The 18,709-nt window shown below is 35.1% G+C and overlaps 2 protein-coding genes across 2 annotated transcripts; one reads left to right on the forward strand and one right to left on the reverse strand.

Annotated features, from left to right (window-relative positions):
• The first annotated feature begins 1,572 nt into the window (after nucleotides 1–1,572).
• LOC108224842 (NAP1-related protein 2) lies at nucleotides 1,573–7,863 on the forward strand. Its single transcript, XM_017399576.2, has 10 exons — nucleotides 1,573–1,899; nucleotides 3,918–4,040; nucleotides 4,148–4,198; nucleotides 5,034–5,105; nucleotides 5,221–5,334; nucleotides 5,412–5,473; nucleotides 5,794–5,854; nucleotides 6,822–6,878; nucleotides 6,991–7,035; nucleotides 7,579–7,863. Exons 1-10 carry the CDS (start codon nucleotides 1,780–1,782, stop codon nucleotides 7,633–7,635), a joined length of 762 nt encoding a protein of 253 aa, XP_017255065.1. The 5' UTR covers nucleotides 1,573–1,779; the 3' UTR covers nucleotides 7,636–7,863.
• A 706-nt stretch (nucleotides 7,864–8,569) lies between these two features.
• Nucleotides 8,570–17,288, reverse strand: LOC108227387 (uncharacterized). The gene is made up of 4 exons (XM_017402501.2): nucleotides 13,818–17,288; nucleotides 13,315–13,574; nucleotides 12,149–12,745; nucleotides 8,570–11,110 (listed from the first exon to the last, which is right to left on the reverse strand). The coding sequence occupies exons 1-4, from the start codon at nucleotides 17,151–17,153 to the stop codon at nucleotides 8,671–8,673; spliced, it is 6,633 nt and encodes a 2,210-aa protein (XP_017257990.1). The 5' UTR covers nucleotides 17,154–17,288; the 3' UTR covers nucleotides 8,570–8,670.
• Nucleotides 17,289–18,709: the final 1,421 nt, after the last annotated feature.

Below are 18,709 nucleotides of genomic sequence, written 5' to 3' on the forward strand. Positions count from 1 at the left end.
TAAAGTGTATATATTCTGCTTGTTCTGCATATAGTGTGTTGTGCATATTCATTTGAGCACATGAACCCAAAAGTGCGAGCAAATTATCATATATTAGTTATTTATTTGTCCAGGGTCTAAATACTCTTTAACTTCGATGTGAGATGTTACAATAATACGGTCTTTTTAATTGTGTGCCCACCAATTTTCATGAAAATAGCTTGTTTTGATTGGTGGAATTGATGTGAATGCAGGAGGGCCATTTACATTTATTATCCATGCACTAATCAAAAGCTAGTATTCTCATTGATGTTAGTGACTATTGTGTGCCCTTGGCACACTATAGAAAATTCGACAATAATAATATGCTTATAATTATGTGTGTATCCACTTAAAATTTCTTACACTTTCCTTAATTCGGATTAAAGTTTTATTTATTTTCGATTTGAAACCAAAATCAAACCAATAACAATAGAAATGAGGTTTTTCTTAAACAGAAAGCAAACAGTCGGTTAGGTTACAGTTTTGGTTTTCGATCCTTATAACTAAAGGTATATAATTCCGGTTTCAGTTTTATACCGAATCATGCTCTACCCCTATACACGCTACTACTCGCAACGTTATCAACCCCTTGTTGTATACTTATGTTCTGTATGTTGCTATCATTGAATTGTGACCTGTCCCGGCCGGTCTTCAGTGAAATGATCCTACGCATTATATATATATGTCTTTGCCTGATGACTATAAGCCATGTAAATTATGGAGTTTTGCTAGTTAGCTACTTGGGTTACATGATGCCATTTATAAATACTCGCGGCGTATATAAGGCTTGATAAAGAGCAGGGAACGACGAGTCGAGAGGTTGGGGACGTAAATGTAAGCATTTAAAATTTTCAGCGCACACTTTTTTGGCTTGCTATCTCATCTCAGCTGACAAGGCATAAAATAAAAACAAAATTGTTCAGCGATTTCTCGCCAACGCCACCAAAAATAACCAGCACAGGGTTTTTATGTTGTGGTCTTGTCAACAAGTTTTTGTAATCTTTGGCCAGTCATTTCCTTGGATCTGTGTGATGTGGTCGAGTTTGTCTACAGAAATTGTTTTGTTTTGATTGTTGTAGTTGCATGTGAGTGCGTTTTGTTATGTTGATGATACGATTGCTGAGCTGCATTGCTTAAATTCATGGTTTTGAGTTTTTTTTTTCCTTTGAATGCGAACCAGGGTGTATTCTTGGTGGATTGGGCTTTAATTTGGACATGAGATTTGAGGAAAGAATGGACACAAGACAGGATAGTTTCTTGATAAGAATTTCGTAAATTAGAATTTTGTTACAAAGTTAAGTGATTTATCCAAAAGATAATTTCTTTTTTTCCACTTTATACTTTATACTTTTTATTTTCTTATAATTATATTATTTCTTGAAAATATTTATTAAAATACTGTGTGTAATTAATAATAATTGGATATACTATTTTTTATGATTTGCAATCAAATACAATCAAAATAAATATTTTCAAAAAAATATTTTTTTTGAAGGAAAAAAATATTTTTGATTAAATATATAAATAATAATTATTTTTTTATCCCCAAATATTCGGAACATCATCGAAGTAATCCGTAATGAATATGTGCCGGAAGTAGAAGTAGATACACCCTATGATCTCACTTGATCAGTCAATACTCAACACGTCACTACCTATATAAATTGCAAACAAACTAATTTTATTTTTGTTTCATCCTCTTATTAGTTAATTAATTAAAGTGGCGAGTTAGGGTTTAAGTGAGAGGGGCAGAGCAAGATGGTAGCTGATGAGCGTGGCGCGAAGAAATCGAAGGTTGAAGAAGCTTCCGATCACATTGACCAACAGCTCCTTGCCTCCATTGAAAATCTCCAGGAGCTTCAAGACCAGCTCGATAAGGTACTTGTCTACTCCCCTCTTTTCTATTTCGATAAATTAATAAAATTCTCGAGTTCAATTGTGTGTGTGTTTTGAATGTATGTGAATGATCCCTCACTTATGCCTCTAATTTTAGTGTATGTTTTTTTTTATTATTAATGATCTGCCTGTTTTCGAAGAATATATATTGTTCAGTTTAGACTTCTATACAGATAACCGCGTAAATAATAGTACATGGCTTCACATTTATGCAAAAACTGTGCACGAGTGATTAGGTCTTTATAATTGATGTTTGAGTTCGTTCAATGGGAATATGTTTAGTTGGTGTGTTACTTTAGTTTTTGCTGGCTTGATTTTGGTGTTGGATATTGGCGTTTTGTATTTTTCGGAAGATGGTGACTAGAAAGTTGCAAGAAGATTGTAGTCGTACTGCTATGATATCTTTGTAGAAATTTGGCATTTGGAAGGTTTGAGAGTATTGTAGCTAAACCTTCTTAAAATTAGGAAAAATGTATTAGCAAAAAAGAAAAGTGAACATGCAACATGAGTTTAACTTGATGTATATTTCTAAAGTTCAATTCATTTAACTCGATGTGGACACTAGTAGAGCATAGTCAACTGAATTTAATTATAACCTGCATCAACTGCTTAGTTTTGCTCTATGAAGACCACGTCTAGGCTGCATGTTTTTGAGTTTCCACACATCAGAAGGATTTATAGGGCTTTTAGTCAATAGGTTGCAATACTAGCTTAAAAGTGCAAAACGATATCCCTTACACCGTACATACATGTCCACTTATTAATTTACCTAAGCATAACCCAAAGCCAGAGCTGAACTTCCAAGTTCATTTGATTCTTATTTTAGCTGCCTTCCTTTATCTGCATGTATGTTGTTCTTATTGGTATACCATCGACTATGGAAGATGGTGTGCTTTATTTTTTGAAAGAAAGATTAATTCTCACATAGTGAGTTGGACTATTTAAAGTTTATGTCGAGGATTGATTGATGGCCCCCTAGTGCCTATGCTCCTCCCCCTTTCCTCTTTACCAAGGGTCATTCTTATGCTCATACACAAATAAGATTTACATCCATCTTATTTCCTTGTATATTTAGAATGATGGCAACATCATATTCGACTAGAATCACCAGATCAGCTGATTATTAAAATAAAACCCATCCGACTAGATTATACTTATTATTTTGTAGTTTGTACTTAGCCTCAATGAACCAGTCAAAATTTGACCATGGTATAACCAGGGATCATAATTTTAGAAGAGTAAGTAGAACACTGAAGTGAAAAGAAAGTATAAAATTATTTACTTAACAGTGACATGAGAGGTTTTTTGTTCAGAAAAAAACAGCATCAACTCAGAAGAGAACAACTGTGTCTATTTGAATATGGGAAAACAGACATTGGCTTATAATAAAATTCTTTGTCCCTTGTCACATTGAACTCTTTATAACCTTTTTTGTCCTTGAAGTTACATGAACCGGCTTTCTTTCTGTCATCATCAAATCAATAGCTTATGCTTCTTTCTCTGATTAGAACCTACATACAAGTTTCAGAGTTAAATGTAATGTGATTTAATTGTTTCCGGCACTGCAGTTACACTCGTAATTAATTTAAGCGCTTATGTTGTCTGGATGTGTATTTTCATTTTGTAAATACTGAAATCTTGTATGTTATATGTGTACGAAGTTGCTTTTCAATGTTAACCTTACCCATGATTCAGACCAGGCCACCATATTTTAGTTGCTTAACTTTTGTAGCACACTCCTAGTATCCGAAGTACTTTTTATTGTAAGAATTTGACTATCGAACAAGCATGTACACCTGTTTCACTTACGATCACTCTGGACTTACATAATAATATCCCACATTTGATATGATTGGGAATTAGATATCTTCCTGACAAATTTACCATGCAAAGGCATGTCTGATAGATGTACGTTACTTTTTCTTGTGTTGATAGATGGATGACAGTATCACAGATGTGTCAGTTGAAGTGTGTGTTTGATGTAAAGTTTATCTATACAGGTCAATGAAGAAGCCAGCGACAAGGTTTTAGAGATTGAGCAGAAATATAATGAAATAAAGAGACCTGTTTATGCCAGACGCAGCGAGATTATTAAACGTATTCCTGATTTTTGGCTGACTGCTGTGAGTCATTCATTTATTCTTTTAGCAACTTTGATACTTGAGATTGAGCTATAATGTTAAACTTTCATAATTATTCATCTGTGTGACTCTGCTTTTTCATCATGCAGTTCCAGAGCCATCCCGCACTTGGTGAACTTTTAATTGAGGAAGACCAAAAGGTATAAAACATGTTAAAAAATTTCAATTGGTTTATTGGATCAATTAGGAATTAAATATCTAGAAATATCAGATTGTTGACATCCTTGTATGCACTGTTATCAAGTCGACGACTAGTCGGTGACTATTCGACCAGTCGTTCTATAGAAAAAGTGAGTTGCGACTCATTTAGCGTGATGACTATGGGTTTTACCCAACCTGGTCCGACTAGAAACTTGAGAAGTAGTGTTTTTCAGGCAAAATGTTATGTGATTTTGTTCTAAAAAGAAAGATAAGGCTTTGGGCGGCTACATCAGGTCCGACTAATAGACTTGTCATCGACGTATAGGCCCTGATTACCTGTTCCGGCTACGTAATCTTTATATCAGTTTCAACATAACAATATGTTACTAATCTTTGTATATTCCAACTTTACATTATTATTTCCTTCCTTTCTCACTGCTTTCTGGCTTCACTTTACATGTGAACTAACAATCTACTACATCCTGTACATCTCACTGTTGCTTATTATCTTTTACTTATGATTCGAATTATAAACTGATGTGTGTTCAACTATATTATATTTATTAAATCTAGTAAAAATATGTATATGAATGACTTTTCGACTTTTTACGACTGTCAGGCGACTTGTGGACTAGTCGATTCCAAGGTACTCGGGCGCCGAGGCTTGACTTGGCGCCGTGATAACCTTGCTTGTATGAATTAAATGTATTTTGATATTTTCTTTGTTTCCATCATATATTATCATTGTTGTATTATGTTGGTCATGGTATGTTGTATTCAGATGACATTTAGTGGGTATGACTATCTTAAATATGCCATTCCTTCCTTCACTAGGTATTCAAGTACCTGGATTCTATTGAGGTGGAAGACTTTAAAGACGTGAAGTTGGGATACTCTATTACCTTTGTAATTTTCTCTTCTTTATTTGCTTCTGTCAATTATTGAATATGTAGCAAAAGCTGTTCAAATCTGTGACTGCTTGGTTTATTTTTTTTTAAAATATCCTATTATTGACTCTCAGAACTTCAAGGCAAACCCTTACTTTGAAGATACAAAGCTCACAAAAACCTTTGCGTTTAGTGACGAAGGAACGACAAAGATAACCGGTACAGCCATTAGGTGGAAGGAAGGCATGGTAGTAGCAATTTTTTTCTTCTTTTTCTTTTTTGTATGTCAAAATGTCACTACTAAACTAGGAGTCTGAATATGAAGGAGATTGCTAATGGAGATGCACACGAGAAGAAAGAAAACAAACGGCTACCTGTTGATGAGAGGTACGGTTTACACTGCAATTTCTTTTTTAAAGTTTACTAAAATTATAAAGTTCAATGTTGGCCGTGCTGTTTTTATGATATAAATGATGATAAACATAAGAAAGATTTAAAGTCTTTTTGGTCAACAATGAAAGGGGAATGCTTTACTTTTTAGTTCCATAGTTCACATGGAAGAAGACATATTGATATATTGTTTATAGTTTGTTTTGCTGATAAACTTTCAAAGCTCTAATTAGAAGCAGCAGCTATGTGCATAATCATGCTTTTCAGTATGGCCTATTAACATGTTCCTGACTCATATTGAAATTTGATTTATACAGCTTTTTTACTTGGTTCCGTGAAACTCAACAGAAAGATACTGTTGAGGGATTTCATGACGAGGTACGTAATTTCTTTGTTTTTGGCATTGTTTCAGCAAGTTCTTTTTTTTTTTTGTCCTGTATCATTATGTGTAATCGGGCACAAGAATCTCCCATACTTTAAAAATGATGTCTAACTCTGACCAATAATTTTAATACCCAGTCCCGAAATCTGCAGAGGAAAATACCATAAACTACATACCCTATCCAAGAGCTAAGTAAATCCGACTTCCAACTCGTAAACTCACAATAAAATTAATCTTACAGGCTCCATATAAATACTCAGACCTTTGAGAATCAATAACAATAACTAATATCTAGTCAGAGGGGAAGAAAAACACCCGCCATAACTGTTTAATGACCAGACAGTTCCAAAAACACCTGGTTAGCACGTAAAAGTTGCATGAATAGGCTACTGGGAAGCAGACAGCTCAGAGACATCCGAAAAATAGAAGAAACATCCCAAAAGTCGGTGTGTGGCCCTCGCTCCTTACGAGACATCTAGACACTAGCGAGGCTTCCGGCAGTAGTATGTTTTTTCAACTTAGTTAGATGACGTAGATCAGCTCGTGCAAATTTGGTGGCAGTGGCGTGTCAGAAAGTATATATATCTGTTTATATGTTTCTGTTGGAGACGGGGCTAAGGCTAAGATACCCATTTAATCAGGCAGATCAAACTTGTATAATCTGATTTAACTTACAAATAGAATATGAGAGTGTATTACTTGTATATATCCACATCTTTAGCATAAGTACTCCTGTAAAACATTTTCACTTAACATTCCCAAAGATGTGTTCTACGGTGTAAACTGTAAAGCTATATATAATATGATGGCATTCCTATATCCAGCATTGAGGCATGTGCATAATTTTAGCCACTTATCTCTTATTCTGATCATTGTTCATGTTCATTTCAAAGCAGAGAATTTTTTTTTGCCCCCCTTTCTTTTAGTCCTCTAACATTTAGTTTTCTCACCTCCAAACTGCAGGTTGCTGAGGTGATTAAAGAAGAACTGTGGCCCAATCCTCTCAAATATTTTAACAATGTATACTATCCAGTCAAAGTTGCTGATTACATATATTTCCATTCAGATTGCAGTTATCCTTTCTGTCCTCCTTTGCTTGCATTCTTTTCTAATATTTATTTTGTTTACACAGGAAGCTGATGAAGAAGAGTCTGATGGAGATGAGGATGACGATGAGGTAAATAAAGGATACTTTTATCAGACTATACATTAAGTTTCTGACATGTAGATTCATGATTTTGCATAAACTTCTTTAATATTGGTTTTACAAAAACATGCCTGTTCATATATAATACAATTTAAATAATGTCACATTTACCTATCACTACATTCTCAAGTATTTTATTTATTTATTTATTTATTTATCGTCAGGACTACCTTCTCAAGATTGAATGAACGAAAAGATTGGTTTTTTGTGCTTATAATACTTGCCCCACTTGTATAAACATAGATCATATATCGCATAGATTTCATTTAAAATTTTGGATTTAATCAAATGACATGTTCAGATAAGAAACTAAAAAATTGGGATGTGGATTTCATTTAAAATCCAAGATACTCAAATCTGAAGTATAAACTTGAGAATTTGATATGACAACTCAAATTATGTCATTTGAAATGAAATACATGTTCCCAAACACAAATCTAATAACTTTAGAGGCGCATTTGCATTTCATCAAAAACTAATTGTCTATCGTATACTGGTATGTCTACTTATCAGGAAGATGGCGACGAGGACGACGATGATGAAGAAGGTGATGAGGAGGATGACAGCTGAATTCTCATGATGTTCAATACTCTCTTATTCAGATGTTCTTATCAGGGTTCGAGGAAGATTAAAATAATTATGTAAAGTTTCGGTTCTTGCTAAATGTCTCAAGATAATCCGTATTCCACTTAAATCAAACTTTCTAGTATAATTATCATGTATAACCCTGAATTTAGATAATTTGTGCCAGAAGACCTATTGAATTTAACAGTTATGGCCAAGTAGCGACCCTCCGAATTCCTGCGTTTCATGTGATTTCTGTCCAGGTACTTTTTTCATATTACTAATTGCTGAGCTGATATATTGCATATTGAATGGTATTTTCCTGTCTAAAAATAGTATCACGCACAATGTTGTAGAAACTGGATAGCATTGCAGAGACTATAGCATACAATTTGGACTCCTTGCACCCCATTGCAGAGACTGTAACATTGGCAGAGAACTGCAGTGGCAGGAAACATTTATTTCTGCTATAATTTGTTATGTATTCGTACTGTTATGGTGGTTACTTGAATCTTCTGAGATAACGTCTGAATTAGTAAATTCTCCCAGTGTGCTATACATATAATTCTTAACATGATTACTGTTTGATATTTAAAATAAAATTATTTAAAAGTCCGATTTATGTAATCTAACGAAACATTGAATCAAGAAAAAAACCCCAACATTCTGCTTCTGGGTAAGCTAAAATATTTTTATTAATTATACTACATGAAAGATCAAGTCCAAAATCGAGTTCAAGCCAATTATAGTCTTTTTCTTATCAATTAATTGATAATTAATCTTTTCTCGGTTGGTGCCAAAAGCATTTGGAGTCTTGGACATACTGAATGAATATATGACATACCTTAGGGCCAGTGCATCACAGTGTATATTAGATCGGAGGCAGGGAAAGTTACAGTACTTGTGTAAATCTTTATTTTAAGAATATGATGAATTCTACTAAAAAATGAAAAATGGTAAATATAATATAGATATAACATGAATCGCAGTAAACAAGCATTAGACCATCCTAGTATACCATGTCAAATGTATTACTATTCTTCACCTTATTAAGAAGTAAGGATCAAAACCTACCCAGAGGGAATCATCTTCCCTTTCATAAAAAGAGCCGACATTTGCACCGATCATGTGTTCATGGGACTTGACCACCAAAGAATACAGATTACTTATAAAGGGATTGCTGAGAAATGGTTTAATAGCCCCTCCAAGTTCTTCAAGTTCGGATAGAAGGGACACTTTGTCCGAATAATCACCGGTGAATATGCATTTTGATAAGGAATAAAATGCAAGTAGGTTCACATATACAGGCAAAAATGCATCCTTGTGGTTACCAACACCACCAATCCACTCAGTTCCTCCATGATTGCCGATATAAGTGTTGGTATATATTATCAACTGTTGACCAAATTTCATTCTCCAGTCTTGCAAAAAACTTGCCATCTCAGAGAAACCTGTAGCCGAAGGTTTTAAAACTGGAAGCTTCTCTAAATGGAAACAACAAATCTGGCATATTAACAACTTCTCTTCATGGTGGTTGTCAATCTCTTTGTCAAAAACTCGTTTAACAAGATCCCCTTGAGATCCGACAACATTATTTGCTGATTTCAGAGTCCACTGAGCTAGATAACTAAAGTAGTTGAGCCAGTGACCAAAAACAGAGGACAGATGATCAAAACATAAATGAATTACTTTGTCCACTTGGCTTGGTACCTCTGTAGCCTGAAAGTTTCTATCCGAGGTTGTTGAAGTACAGGATTTCTGGACTTCCATGGCAAGCTTGCTTCTGAGGCCGATATCCTCATCCTCCAGAAGAGTTATGCATGTCAACCATAGACTTAATATTTTATGAGCATATATGTTGGTAGCATCTCTTATTTCGAACTCAGGACACTGATCTACCAGAATTTGCTTGTTACAGACCCATGGACCAACAAGGACAGCTTGATCCAGCAATCCAGATGCAATAATCGATTCTGAAGCTGCTCTCCGCATGTTAACAGGCTGTGATGAGTCACTGTACTGTTCGATTATGTTGATGTAATAACTTATGCAACCATATAAGTAGGACACACTTTCACATTGATCAGCCTCAATAAGATCAACTGATTTTTTAACTACGTTCTGTAGAAGAGTATTTGTAACCATATTCGCAAACCTCTTTACACATGTTCCCATACAACAGACGAGAGTTTCTCGAGTCTTTGCATGCCTTGTTTGCTTGCATAAATCAACCAACTTGTCCCAAAACCGGAACAATGAATTAGTGTCCATATTACCAGCAAATGTCATGCCCATGCATTGTTGACAGTTTAATTTCCGATATTTGAGTGAATTCCAAGTGAAAAGATTTTTCAGAATGTAATAGATACATCTACGATTCTTCTCCCCTGCTAAAAGATTCATCAGTGTTGCATGGAGATTAGCATTTGTCCAGTTTATTATGCTACTATGGTAAGAAGACAGTGCACTTGGCTCACTAGCAAATTCTGAGGCCTTAAGGAACTGAAGAAGCCATTTAAATGTTGCAATTCGTACTTCATATGATTCATCTGACATGGAGGATATCAGTCTCTTATGGAAGTCAGCAAAACAAGCATCATCCATTTTAGATCCAACAATTGACATGGATATCGATGGTGGAGATCTCATGTTTGGCATCTTAATATCATCTTCAGGGGGATCTTTGGATGCCTGAAAAACACAATTAAAATAAGAAAATGATGCCTGTTTGCGTAGTTCTGCACTGGTTGGATCATAATAAGACACCCCACGAGATGCATTCGAATCTAAACACTGTGAAGATAACTCCCAAAGGAGCTTCCAGATAGCTCCCATGCTTTGGCTTGTATGCCATGTCCTTGCAATACTGAGCATATTATCTAAAACCCTTAGGAAACATTCATTGAGGAGAGGACAACGACATAATCTAGGGTTTCCGATCCAAGAACACAATTCCAGAACTTGAATCAGGTCATAAAGTATCTGATCTCTTTTTGAAAAGTCAGTTAGATTTCTACAATTGTTATCCAACAGGGAGCTCAGCTGTAACAGCATACCATGAACTGAATTACATGAAAAAGAATCAGTTCCACTTGTTACGTTGGAAGAAACAAATGAGTCCGGAGAAACAACCATTTGGTTCCCTATACGAGGTAGTTCAGAGGCAATATTGAGCAGCACTGTTGGCAACTTGTCATCAGATATCAGACCCATTAAAGATTTTGCTGCAAGAACACGAACACGTAAATTGCTTTGAGTCGAGCACCTCCTTATAAATGGCATAAATAGGAAAGGGTCAAGTGGATCATCAATTTCACTTGTCACAGGAGAAGGCTTAAGACGAGACAAAAGAATAAGCATTGGCCACAAGCTTGGATGCACAACACTAGCCAAGTTGGATCCTAAATCTCCGGAACTACCACTAAGCAGCCTAGTTGCAACTTTCAGTTCACCAATTAAAAACGGGTGCAATGACGGATACCTTCATAAAAGAAAAAACCAAATGATGTTAGTGTAATAAAATTATACATATAAACATACACATATGTGTGTGTGTGTAGAGAGAGAGAGAGAAAGTGGTGCAGTTCATAGGCTCAGCTCGATGTTTCTTGTGTCTAGCTGACAGGTTTGTGTTCCTACTTCCTACCAACTATAGTTGTTGATTATTAGTATAGGTTTCACTTATGCTCCTGGGTTCTACATTAACAACTGTTGATTTATTGGGTGTTTAAATTATGTATTTCCCTCACCACTGCACACAAAAACCCTAGGTTAGTGAAAATTTTAGGAAAATATCACCTAGTCTACTACTCCCCTTTCATTCTTCACCAAAAAAATAACTCAAGTATTGTTCCACATCAACCGCTGTCACTCATTTCAGATTGTTTCCATTTATCATCTACCTTCTTTATAAATTCCCTCCACTTTGCAAGTTTACAAAACACGTCAAAAATAAATTCTACTATCTTCCAAAGCAGAAAATCTCCTACAAGGCCCAGCACTCTGCATATGCCCAACTAGGCGATATTGTCAATAGCAGAAAATAGATAACAAACTCACACTCGACAAACTTTCTTAGTTTATGTTTTGGAGTAAAGAAAATTTCCCTATTCAGGTAGAATTTCAGTTTAAACTGGCTGTAATATTCACGCAACATGTTCAGGACACCTTATACTTCATATCAGTTATAGAGTATACATGCTCATTTCAACTGCAAGAAACAGGAAAAACTATATACTAAAGTTCCTGCAAGTTATCAATTTTCCTATTAATGCCCTATAACATGACATCTAAAAGAAGATAATAACTTCTTAATTATTAATTGTGTAAAAACTCAGAAGATCTCAAACCATGGTACAGTGTAGAAACTAGAATCTCCAGTTTAAAATTTGGAACAAATTTTTCACAATTGATCTAGCTTATGCTGCAGATTTCAAGCAGCTACCTAAATGTGAACTAAGAAACAATATGAACATACCAAAAGAATATACGACGTAAATATTTGACTAGCAGAGCCTACCTATGAAAAAATTCCAGTCCAGTTATTGCTCGCCTTCCAGATGCTCGCACGTGTACATTCAGAAATCCAATCATGCGGCGAATCAAGGCAGTGAATGCGAGGCATGCACTATTTCTGACCTCCCAGTACGAAGAAGAGAAAGAACGTATTGAGGTGATCAAAGCTTCAGCACTGAAACCTGATGTATCAGTCGCTAAATTGGTGTCATTGAAAGCAGCTTTCAGGACATTGAAGGCATGCACAGTGGGAATTACACCTTCATCACGCTTCTTTGAAATTCTGTCATTTTCACATAAGTGAGATGGCTCTGTGGATGAAGTTTTTTGGCAAGACTCTTCTAGAGAATAGTTGTTTGTGTTGCTAGCAGAAGGCTCTGCTTCATCTTCATCAAGCAAAGGTCTCTTAGCTATGTCTATTAGCCACCTTAATGCCCTAGGGAGGAGCCTCTTTGGGGTACCTTCTGGTTCCGAGAGAAAAAAAGCAATGAATGCAGCAGGAATACCTGCACTTCTCCGTAGTAAGTCATCTACGGTTTGTCCCTTGGCGACTATTCTTTCCATTAGTTGCTCCATCCAAGATTCCGTTAATTTGACAAGTCTGAAAAGTAGGATCAATATTTTTAGTTATGTTGGCCTCACCTTTTATGTTCAGTTTCCAGGTTATAATATTATTATACAGCGCACCAATTATTATATTTTATTTTCATAGATCAATCTTCATTGAATATCTATTCAACTAATCTAGTGAAAACAAAGAAACTGGGTTAGCAAATGTAGTAACAGAATTGAGATAACAAATCAGAAAACAGTGCTAAAATAAAGCAAATTACAGGAAACAAAGATCATGATTGTGGAAGGACAATTGCTAGGTTGCCTAATAAGTGTTATGGAAATGAATCTAACAAATACAATTGCTAGGTTGCCTAATAAGTGTTATGGAAGAAATAGAATGTGAACATGCTAGGAAAGATCATGATTGTGGAATGACATGAAACACAACATTTCACTTGATGATATTATCATCATCCTGATTATTTTTTTCTGGTTACACAGATTTACTTATGGGATGGATCAGTACGTGTATTGCTCATTTGTTATTCATTTAAAATTTATATAGGCATGAAACAATGCATCCATTCACAAATTGAAATACCAGGAAATATATACCTTGGATCGTTTGAACAAAGCAGACGGTTGCAAAGAGCAGTAAATCCCGCTCTTGTCTTGTCAATAGCTCCATTATGCTTCATTTTTAGAAGGACATCCAGAAAATGGTTTCCAATCCTTTCCAATTGCTTCAAATCAAGCATGACATAAGAAGTCACTTCTACAGCATCAGTGTCATCATAAACTGGCACCACTGACTTTGACATATCGGAAGTAAGTAATGGAATTTTCCTTATGATGGTTCCCAGCAGGAGGCTCACCTGTCCAGAAAATCAATCACTCTAATTATAAGGGGATAAAAAGATCTCTTCTTTGACAATATATAAATGATGCATGAAAACTTATTTACAAATCATCAAATGTTTAAATAGGAAATATATTTTATTTCATGAACTAGACTTGAAATATTTTTCCAAGTTCAGATAACCAAAATTGATCTTCATTAACAAAGAAATACAATGTCATAAATGATGCATTTTGGAACTAGAGAGCCATTAAAATACCTCCTTCATTGCGAGCCAGCAGCCAACCATTACAATCTGTTCGGATGGACCAACAACCCTCGTCAGTTCTGGGTTTTTAACCTCGTTTTCTAACACATTGACAGCTACATCCATCTCCACAGAAGCATCCAACAAAAGAACATCATCATCCATCATCTCATCCATGTCCTCAGGCAAGTGCAAAGCATCTGCTGAAACCACCCAAAGAGCCAATGTGGTTATCCGCATTACTAGGTCTAAGAGCTTCTCCAGTGCATGCTTCATCTCAGGGAGATTACATAAAACTACACTGGAGTTCCAATCCAATTCCTCAAATGTATAACGAAGAGTAAGAAGTATCCCATGAACAAAGCTATTCTTGCAAGCTTCAGAAAGGTCCTTCTCTCCAACCTCCACAACAACACGCAACCAGTCAATCAGAGAGTTTACATATTCTATTGTAGCAGAGCTACATGTACCATTTAGATTATCCCCATTGAGTAGTTCGGACCGTGGATGGAAATAAACTAGATTGGATGAGACCTTTATAATCCACCCGAGCTCCAAAACATATATTTTAAACATAAGCCGCATCGTCAAAGCTCCAGCATCACTTTCCCTAACACGTGGACTGCAAACTAATTTCTTGGCCCATATAATCACTCTCCGGATCATCTCTGGAGATGAAATTCCAGGAAGTGGAGAAGGGAAGTGCAACAATATGCGGAAGGAATTCTCTCTCAGCCGATCCCAGCTGTCAACTATTGAACCAACTAAGAGCAAGGTAGATTCAGGTGAAGTAAATGCTTTACTGTAAGGACTAAGAACTGTTTCAGAAGAGGTGGGATCACACTGATCTTGCAAAGGAAGCACAATAGACCAAGCATTGTTCATTATCAACATAAGATCCATTGCCATTATTTTCCGCTCATATGGTGCCGAAGGATAAACTGAGAAATATAAGAAGTTACCCAACCACTTCATAAATTGGAAAAGATCCTCTGCTCTATCAGTCACAGATTTATCAATTGTTTTGCAAGGATAGATATCTTTATTATCTTTTGATGCAACAGGTCGCCATATTCCCTGCTTTAATTGTCTTTCCAGTGCTGTTCGAACTCGAGAAAAGAATTTCCTAAACAAGCTAGTCAACTTCATCTGAAATGCCGTTGAGCAACACCTCATATTTAATAGCACTGCTTCTTTCATCAGGCTAAGCTCCAAAGAGGATGGCAGGCTTGATGTCTTTGGGTTTAAAAACAAAGATTCTGCTGCATCTACACGGAGTGACTCATCAACATGAGTCAGAGCCAATATCAGCCACGTCACCAGGAATTTGATACTTATACCCTTCACACACACGGTGGCATAGCGATTATCTTTTTCAGTCTTCTTAGCAAAGTCTTCCTGGGATACTGATGTGTACTCACACCAATCTATATCCCCTTCTATCAAAGCAAGTGAACGAGAGACCTTGAGTATTGAAATTAAAACAGCTACTTGTTGTTCAACTGTAAGTTTCCTATGTGCAATATCGAGGTCAGGAAAGAGCAGCTTGTCGCTTTCTCCACATTGACCAACCGAAATTGATAGCATGGGAAAGATGCTATCCACATCTACTTCAAGCAACACTGGTAAAGCATAGGTGTTTAGATTTGAGCGGAGCTTTGGAATTCCAGAAGCAAGTCCATACAAAAATGGATGCAAGCAATGAGATCTATATCTTATATACCCACTTTCCACACCATATTTACTCCAACACTCATCACGTAAGCACTCGAGAAAACACTTCAAAAATGCAGTGACAGCACAGCAGACATCATCATCAACATACGCTCTTGATGTTTCAAACAACAGGTCAGGATTGATATCTAAAATAGTCATTGCTCCCAACCTTCTGGTCAGGGAAGCTAGAGGAACATATCTTCCCTTGCAACGTGGACCCAGACGAAGGAGGTCAGACGCAATGTTGCGCAGGAATTTTTTGATTCTATCACTACCCTCAGCCCAATTAAGGCTGGACTGAATGTCTAAAAAGAGATCAAATATAAGATGAACTTGCTTCACTGTTTGACTTAGTGTATCTTCTAGATTATTCCATATGATCCTCAAAATTCTAGTTCCCATCTCTTCTGAAATCAGGTCATCATTTTCAGTCAGTTCACTGGGATTAGCTTGTATACATGTTTTTACCTGCTGTAAACAGATTTGCATTACTGTCAATGCATGGAAGTTGAAATGACTATCAATGGGATTCTCACAGTAGTTGCACAATTCTGGTAAAATCCCATCATAAAGAATTGTATGAAAACTCGTCGACCCATCCTTGGGTACAACAAACGGTGTATTCAGTACTGTTCTTGAGACAGCTGTAAGTATTCCTCTTATCAAGCAAATTCTATTTAAAATGGGAAATTCATCGATTTCAGTAAACAAATTCCCCTCATATGCAATCTTCTTAGTCACATCTATCAATTCACTATCAGAACCATAATCAAAATTCTCACAAAATATTCCTCGAACTATGGCCAAACCAAGCTCATCAGGCTTAAGACACACTTGTAAAGCAGCACAAAAGCTGACACCAGCTGCAACCAAGCAATCCCTCGAAAACGCGGATGATTTCAAAAGACTCAAAATTACAGTCACAATCATCTCCAAAACCCCATTTTCATCCTTCACTTCGGCACCGTCACTAAACTTGGAGGGAAACTTCTGAAGCAAGTAGTACATACAAGACAAACTCTCTTGACATTGTTCCATAACAATAGGCGAAGGCCTAGACCCGTCAATAGTCTCCAAGATCACACCTTTCAAACCCGACACAATATCCAACCCCACCAAAACCCCACATTCCTCCACAACCCCCGCCAAATACCCCAACTTGGGCGAACCCATCACAGACAAAACACTCCTCGACACGCAAAACCTCCTCCCTTTCCCATTCTCCCCACCATACTCCTCACAGAGCACTCTAAAACACTCCCCAATAACACCATGAAAATTCTTAACTTTCCCCAGAACCCCAAGTAAAGTCTTATGTAAAGGCAAAGAATTTTCAAGAAAAAGTATTTCCATGTAAAATCTTGAAGCAACAGACACGAAGTTACCATCTTTATCACTATTTGATGATGCAATCAATTCTGAGAAAGATTGAGCTAGCTTTTTAACATGGGCAAGCTGAGCATAAGTAGAGTTAAGTGAGACTAATTGATTCAAGTGAGAGTAAAAAGACTTACAGTTAGAAACATGACTGGAAGATGTTTGATTTAAGTTTTGTACGTAATATTGAGGGAATATAACGGCACTGTATGTATAACGATGTCTGTGTTGTAAAGCTCGCCACTTTGCTGACATCGTTTTGTGTTTACAAAATTTTTGGGTTTATGGGTTTTCTCTCTCTATCTAAAATGGTGAGAGAGAGAGAGAGAGATGGCCTGAGTACTGCGGCGGCCACCTAGCAAAGATACGAGGAGCCGAGGAGGGATTTTAGGGCAGTTGTTTGCAATTTACAGTTGATTAAACTTCAAACTAATTTCATTATAAAAAAAACTAATTTTAACTTTAAATGAAAAAATTAAAATTATATTTAAGGTCGCAACGGTTACAGAATTTAAAGTTTATCAAAAAATTGTATTTTAAAAAGTTTGTAACAATGATATATATCTGGGATAAAAGTCCTAAACAAATTTATAATTTCACATTTCTTTTGGAATTTATTTCTTAACTTGATTTTTTCTTTAATTCTCCTTAAAATTTAGAATTACTAGATTAGTCCCGTGCATATGCACGGTTTTAATAAAAATATTATTATGTATTTTAAATAGGAAAAATATTATCATAATAATTTTAAAATAAATTATATTATTATTTAAATAATTGATATTATTTTTGTTGATTATGTCTTCTTATTTATAAAATTAATGCTTTTATTAATTTGAAATATAGAAATGACATTAATAATATATATTAAAATTAAACATTAACAAATTATTATAATCTTTTCCGAACAAAGCACATATAATATATTATAATCGTAGGTAACACAATTTTTTATATAAACTGAAGATAAATTATTTTAGTTTCATTCATTGATATACACATTGGGATTGAATTCTATTTAGTTATTGAGATTGACTATTGAATTATTTTAGATATAAGTATTTAATATTAATTTTTAAAGAGGTAATCGATATAAAGAAGAGCATAACATTAAATATCAAAGTTTGAAGTTAATGGAGAAATGTAATAGATGAATGGATAAGATGTATATGTATAATATTAATATCGAAAAATTGAGAAAATGATACGGATGATGATGTCAGCTGATGTTTATTATGTTATAATCGAAGACAACACATTTTACTATATAAATTAATTTAATTTCAATTAAGAATATACATTCGGTCCAATTTCTACTACTATAAGATCTTATTAAATGATGTTAAATAAAAATTCTATTTCGTGCATCAATAAAAATGTATTAACCCATCCGGTTTCGTGTTCATGTTACTCCATATTTTTCACAAAAAAATGGATATAACGTTCTTGTAAGACTTCCGAGAGTTTATATAAATCTTTTGCTTATCAAAAAAAAAAACGTATTTAAGAGTTATTGTTCAAGTTTTTCTACAAACTGTACGATATTAATTCACAGTTTTATAAATGTCAAAACTAAATATGATAGGTAAAATATAATTTTAATGATATTTTTTCATACTTTTTATAATGTGATTAAATTTATATATTATAAGTTAAATTGGGTTAGTTTGATTTTGGAACTTTTATAAAATGCAAGTTTTAAATGGAGCGGATGAAGTATATTTTAAATATATATCATATATATGTATAATATATTATTATATTTTAAACAAAAACTTGAAAATGATAATCTGGAATTTTTTTAAAATTCA

This window comes from Daucus carota, chromosome 6 (assembly GCF_001625215.2).
Source record: "Daucus carota subsp. sativus chromosome 6, DH1 v3.0, whole genome shotgun sequence".
Classification (NCBI taxonomy): Eukaryota; Viridiplantae; Streptophyta; class Magnoliopsida; order Apiales; family Apiaceae; genus Daucus; species Daucus carota.

Excerpts from the sequence above, each read along its gene's own strand:
- LOC108224842 (XM_017399576.2), top strand. The coding sequence starts at position 1,780 with ATGGTAGCTGATGAGCGTGGCGCGAAGAAATCGAAGGTTGAAGAAGCT. Across the intron at positions 5,106-5,220 it reads TGGGATACTCTATTACCTTT|AACTTCAAGGCAAACCCTTA; the intron begins GTAATTTTCTCT and ends ATTGACTCTCAG. Across the intron at positions 7,036-7,578 it reads GAGATGAGGATGACGATGAG|GAAGATGGCGACGAGGACGA; the intron begins GTAAATAAAGGA and ends TCTACTTATCAG.
- LOC108227387 (XM_017402501.2), bottom strand. The coding sequence starts at position 17,153 with ATGTCAGCAAAGTGGCGAGCTTTACAACACAGACATCGTTATACATAC. Across the intron at positions 12,746-13,314 it reads CTTTGTTCAAACGATCCAAG|ACTTGTCAAATTAACGGAAT; the intron begins GTATATATTTCC and ends CCTACTTTTCAG. Across the intron at positions 11,111-12,148 it reads GGACTGGAATTTTTTCATAG|GTATCCGTCATTGCACCCGT; the intron begins GTAGGCTCTGCT and ends TCTTTTATGAAG.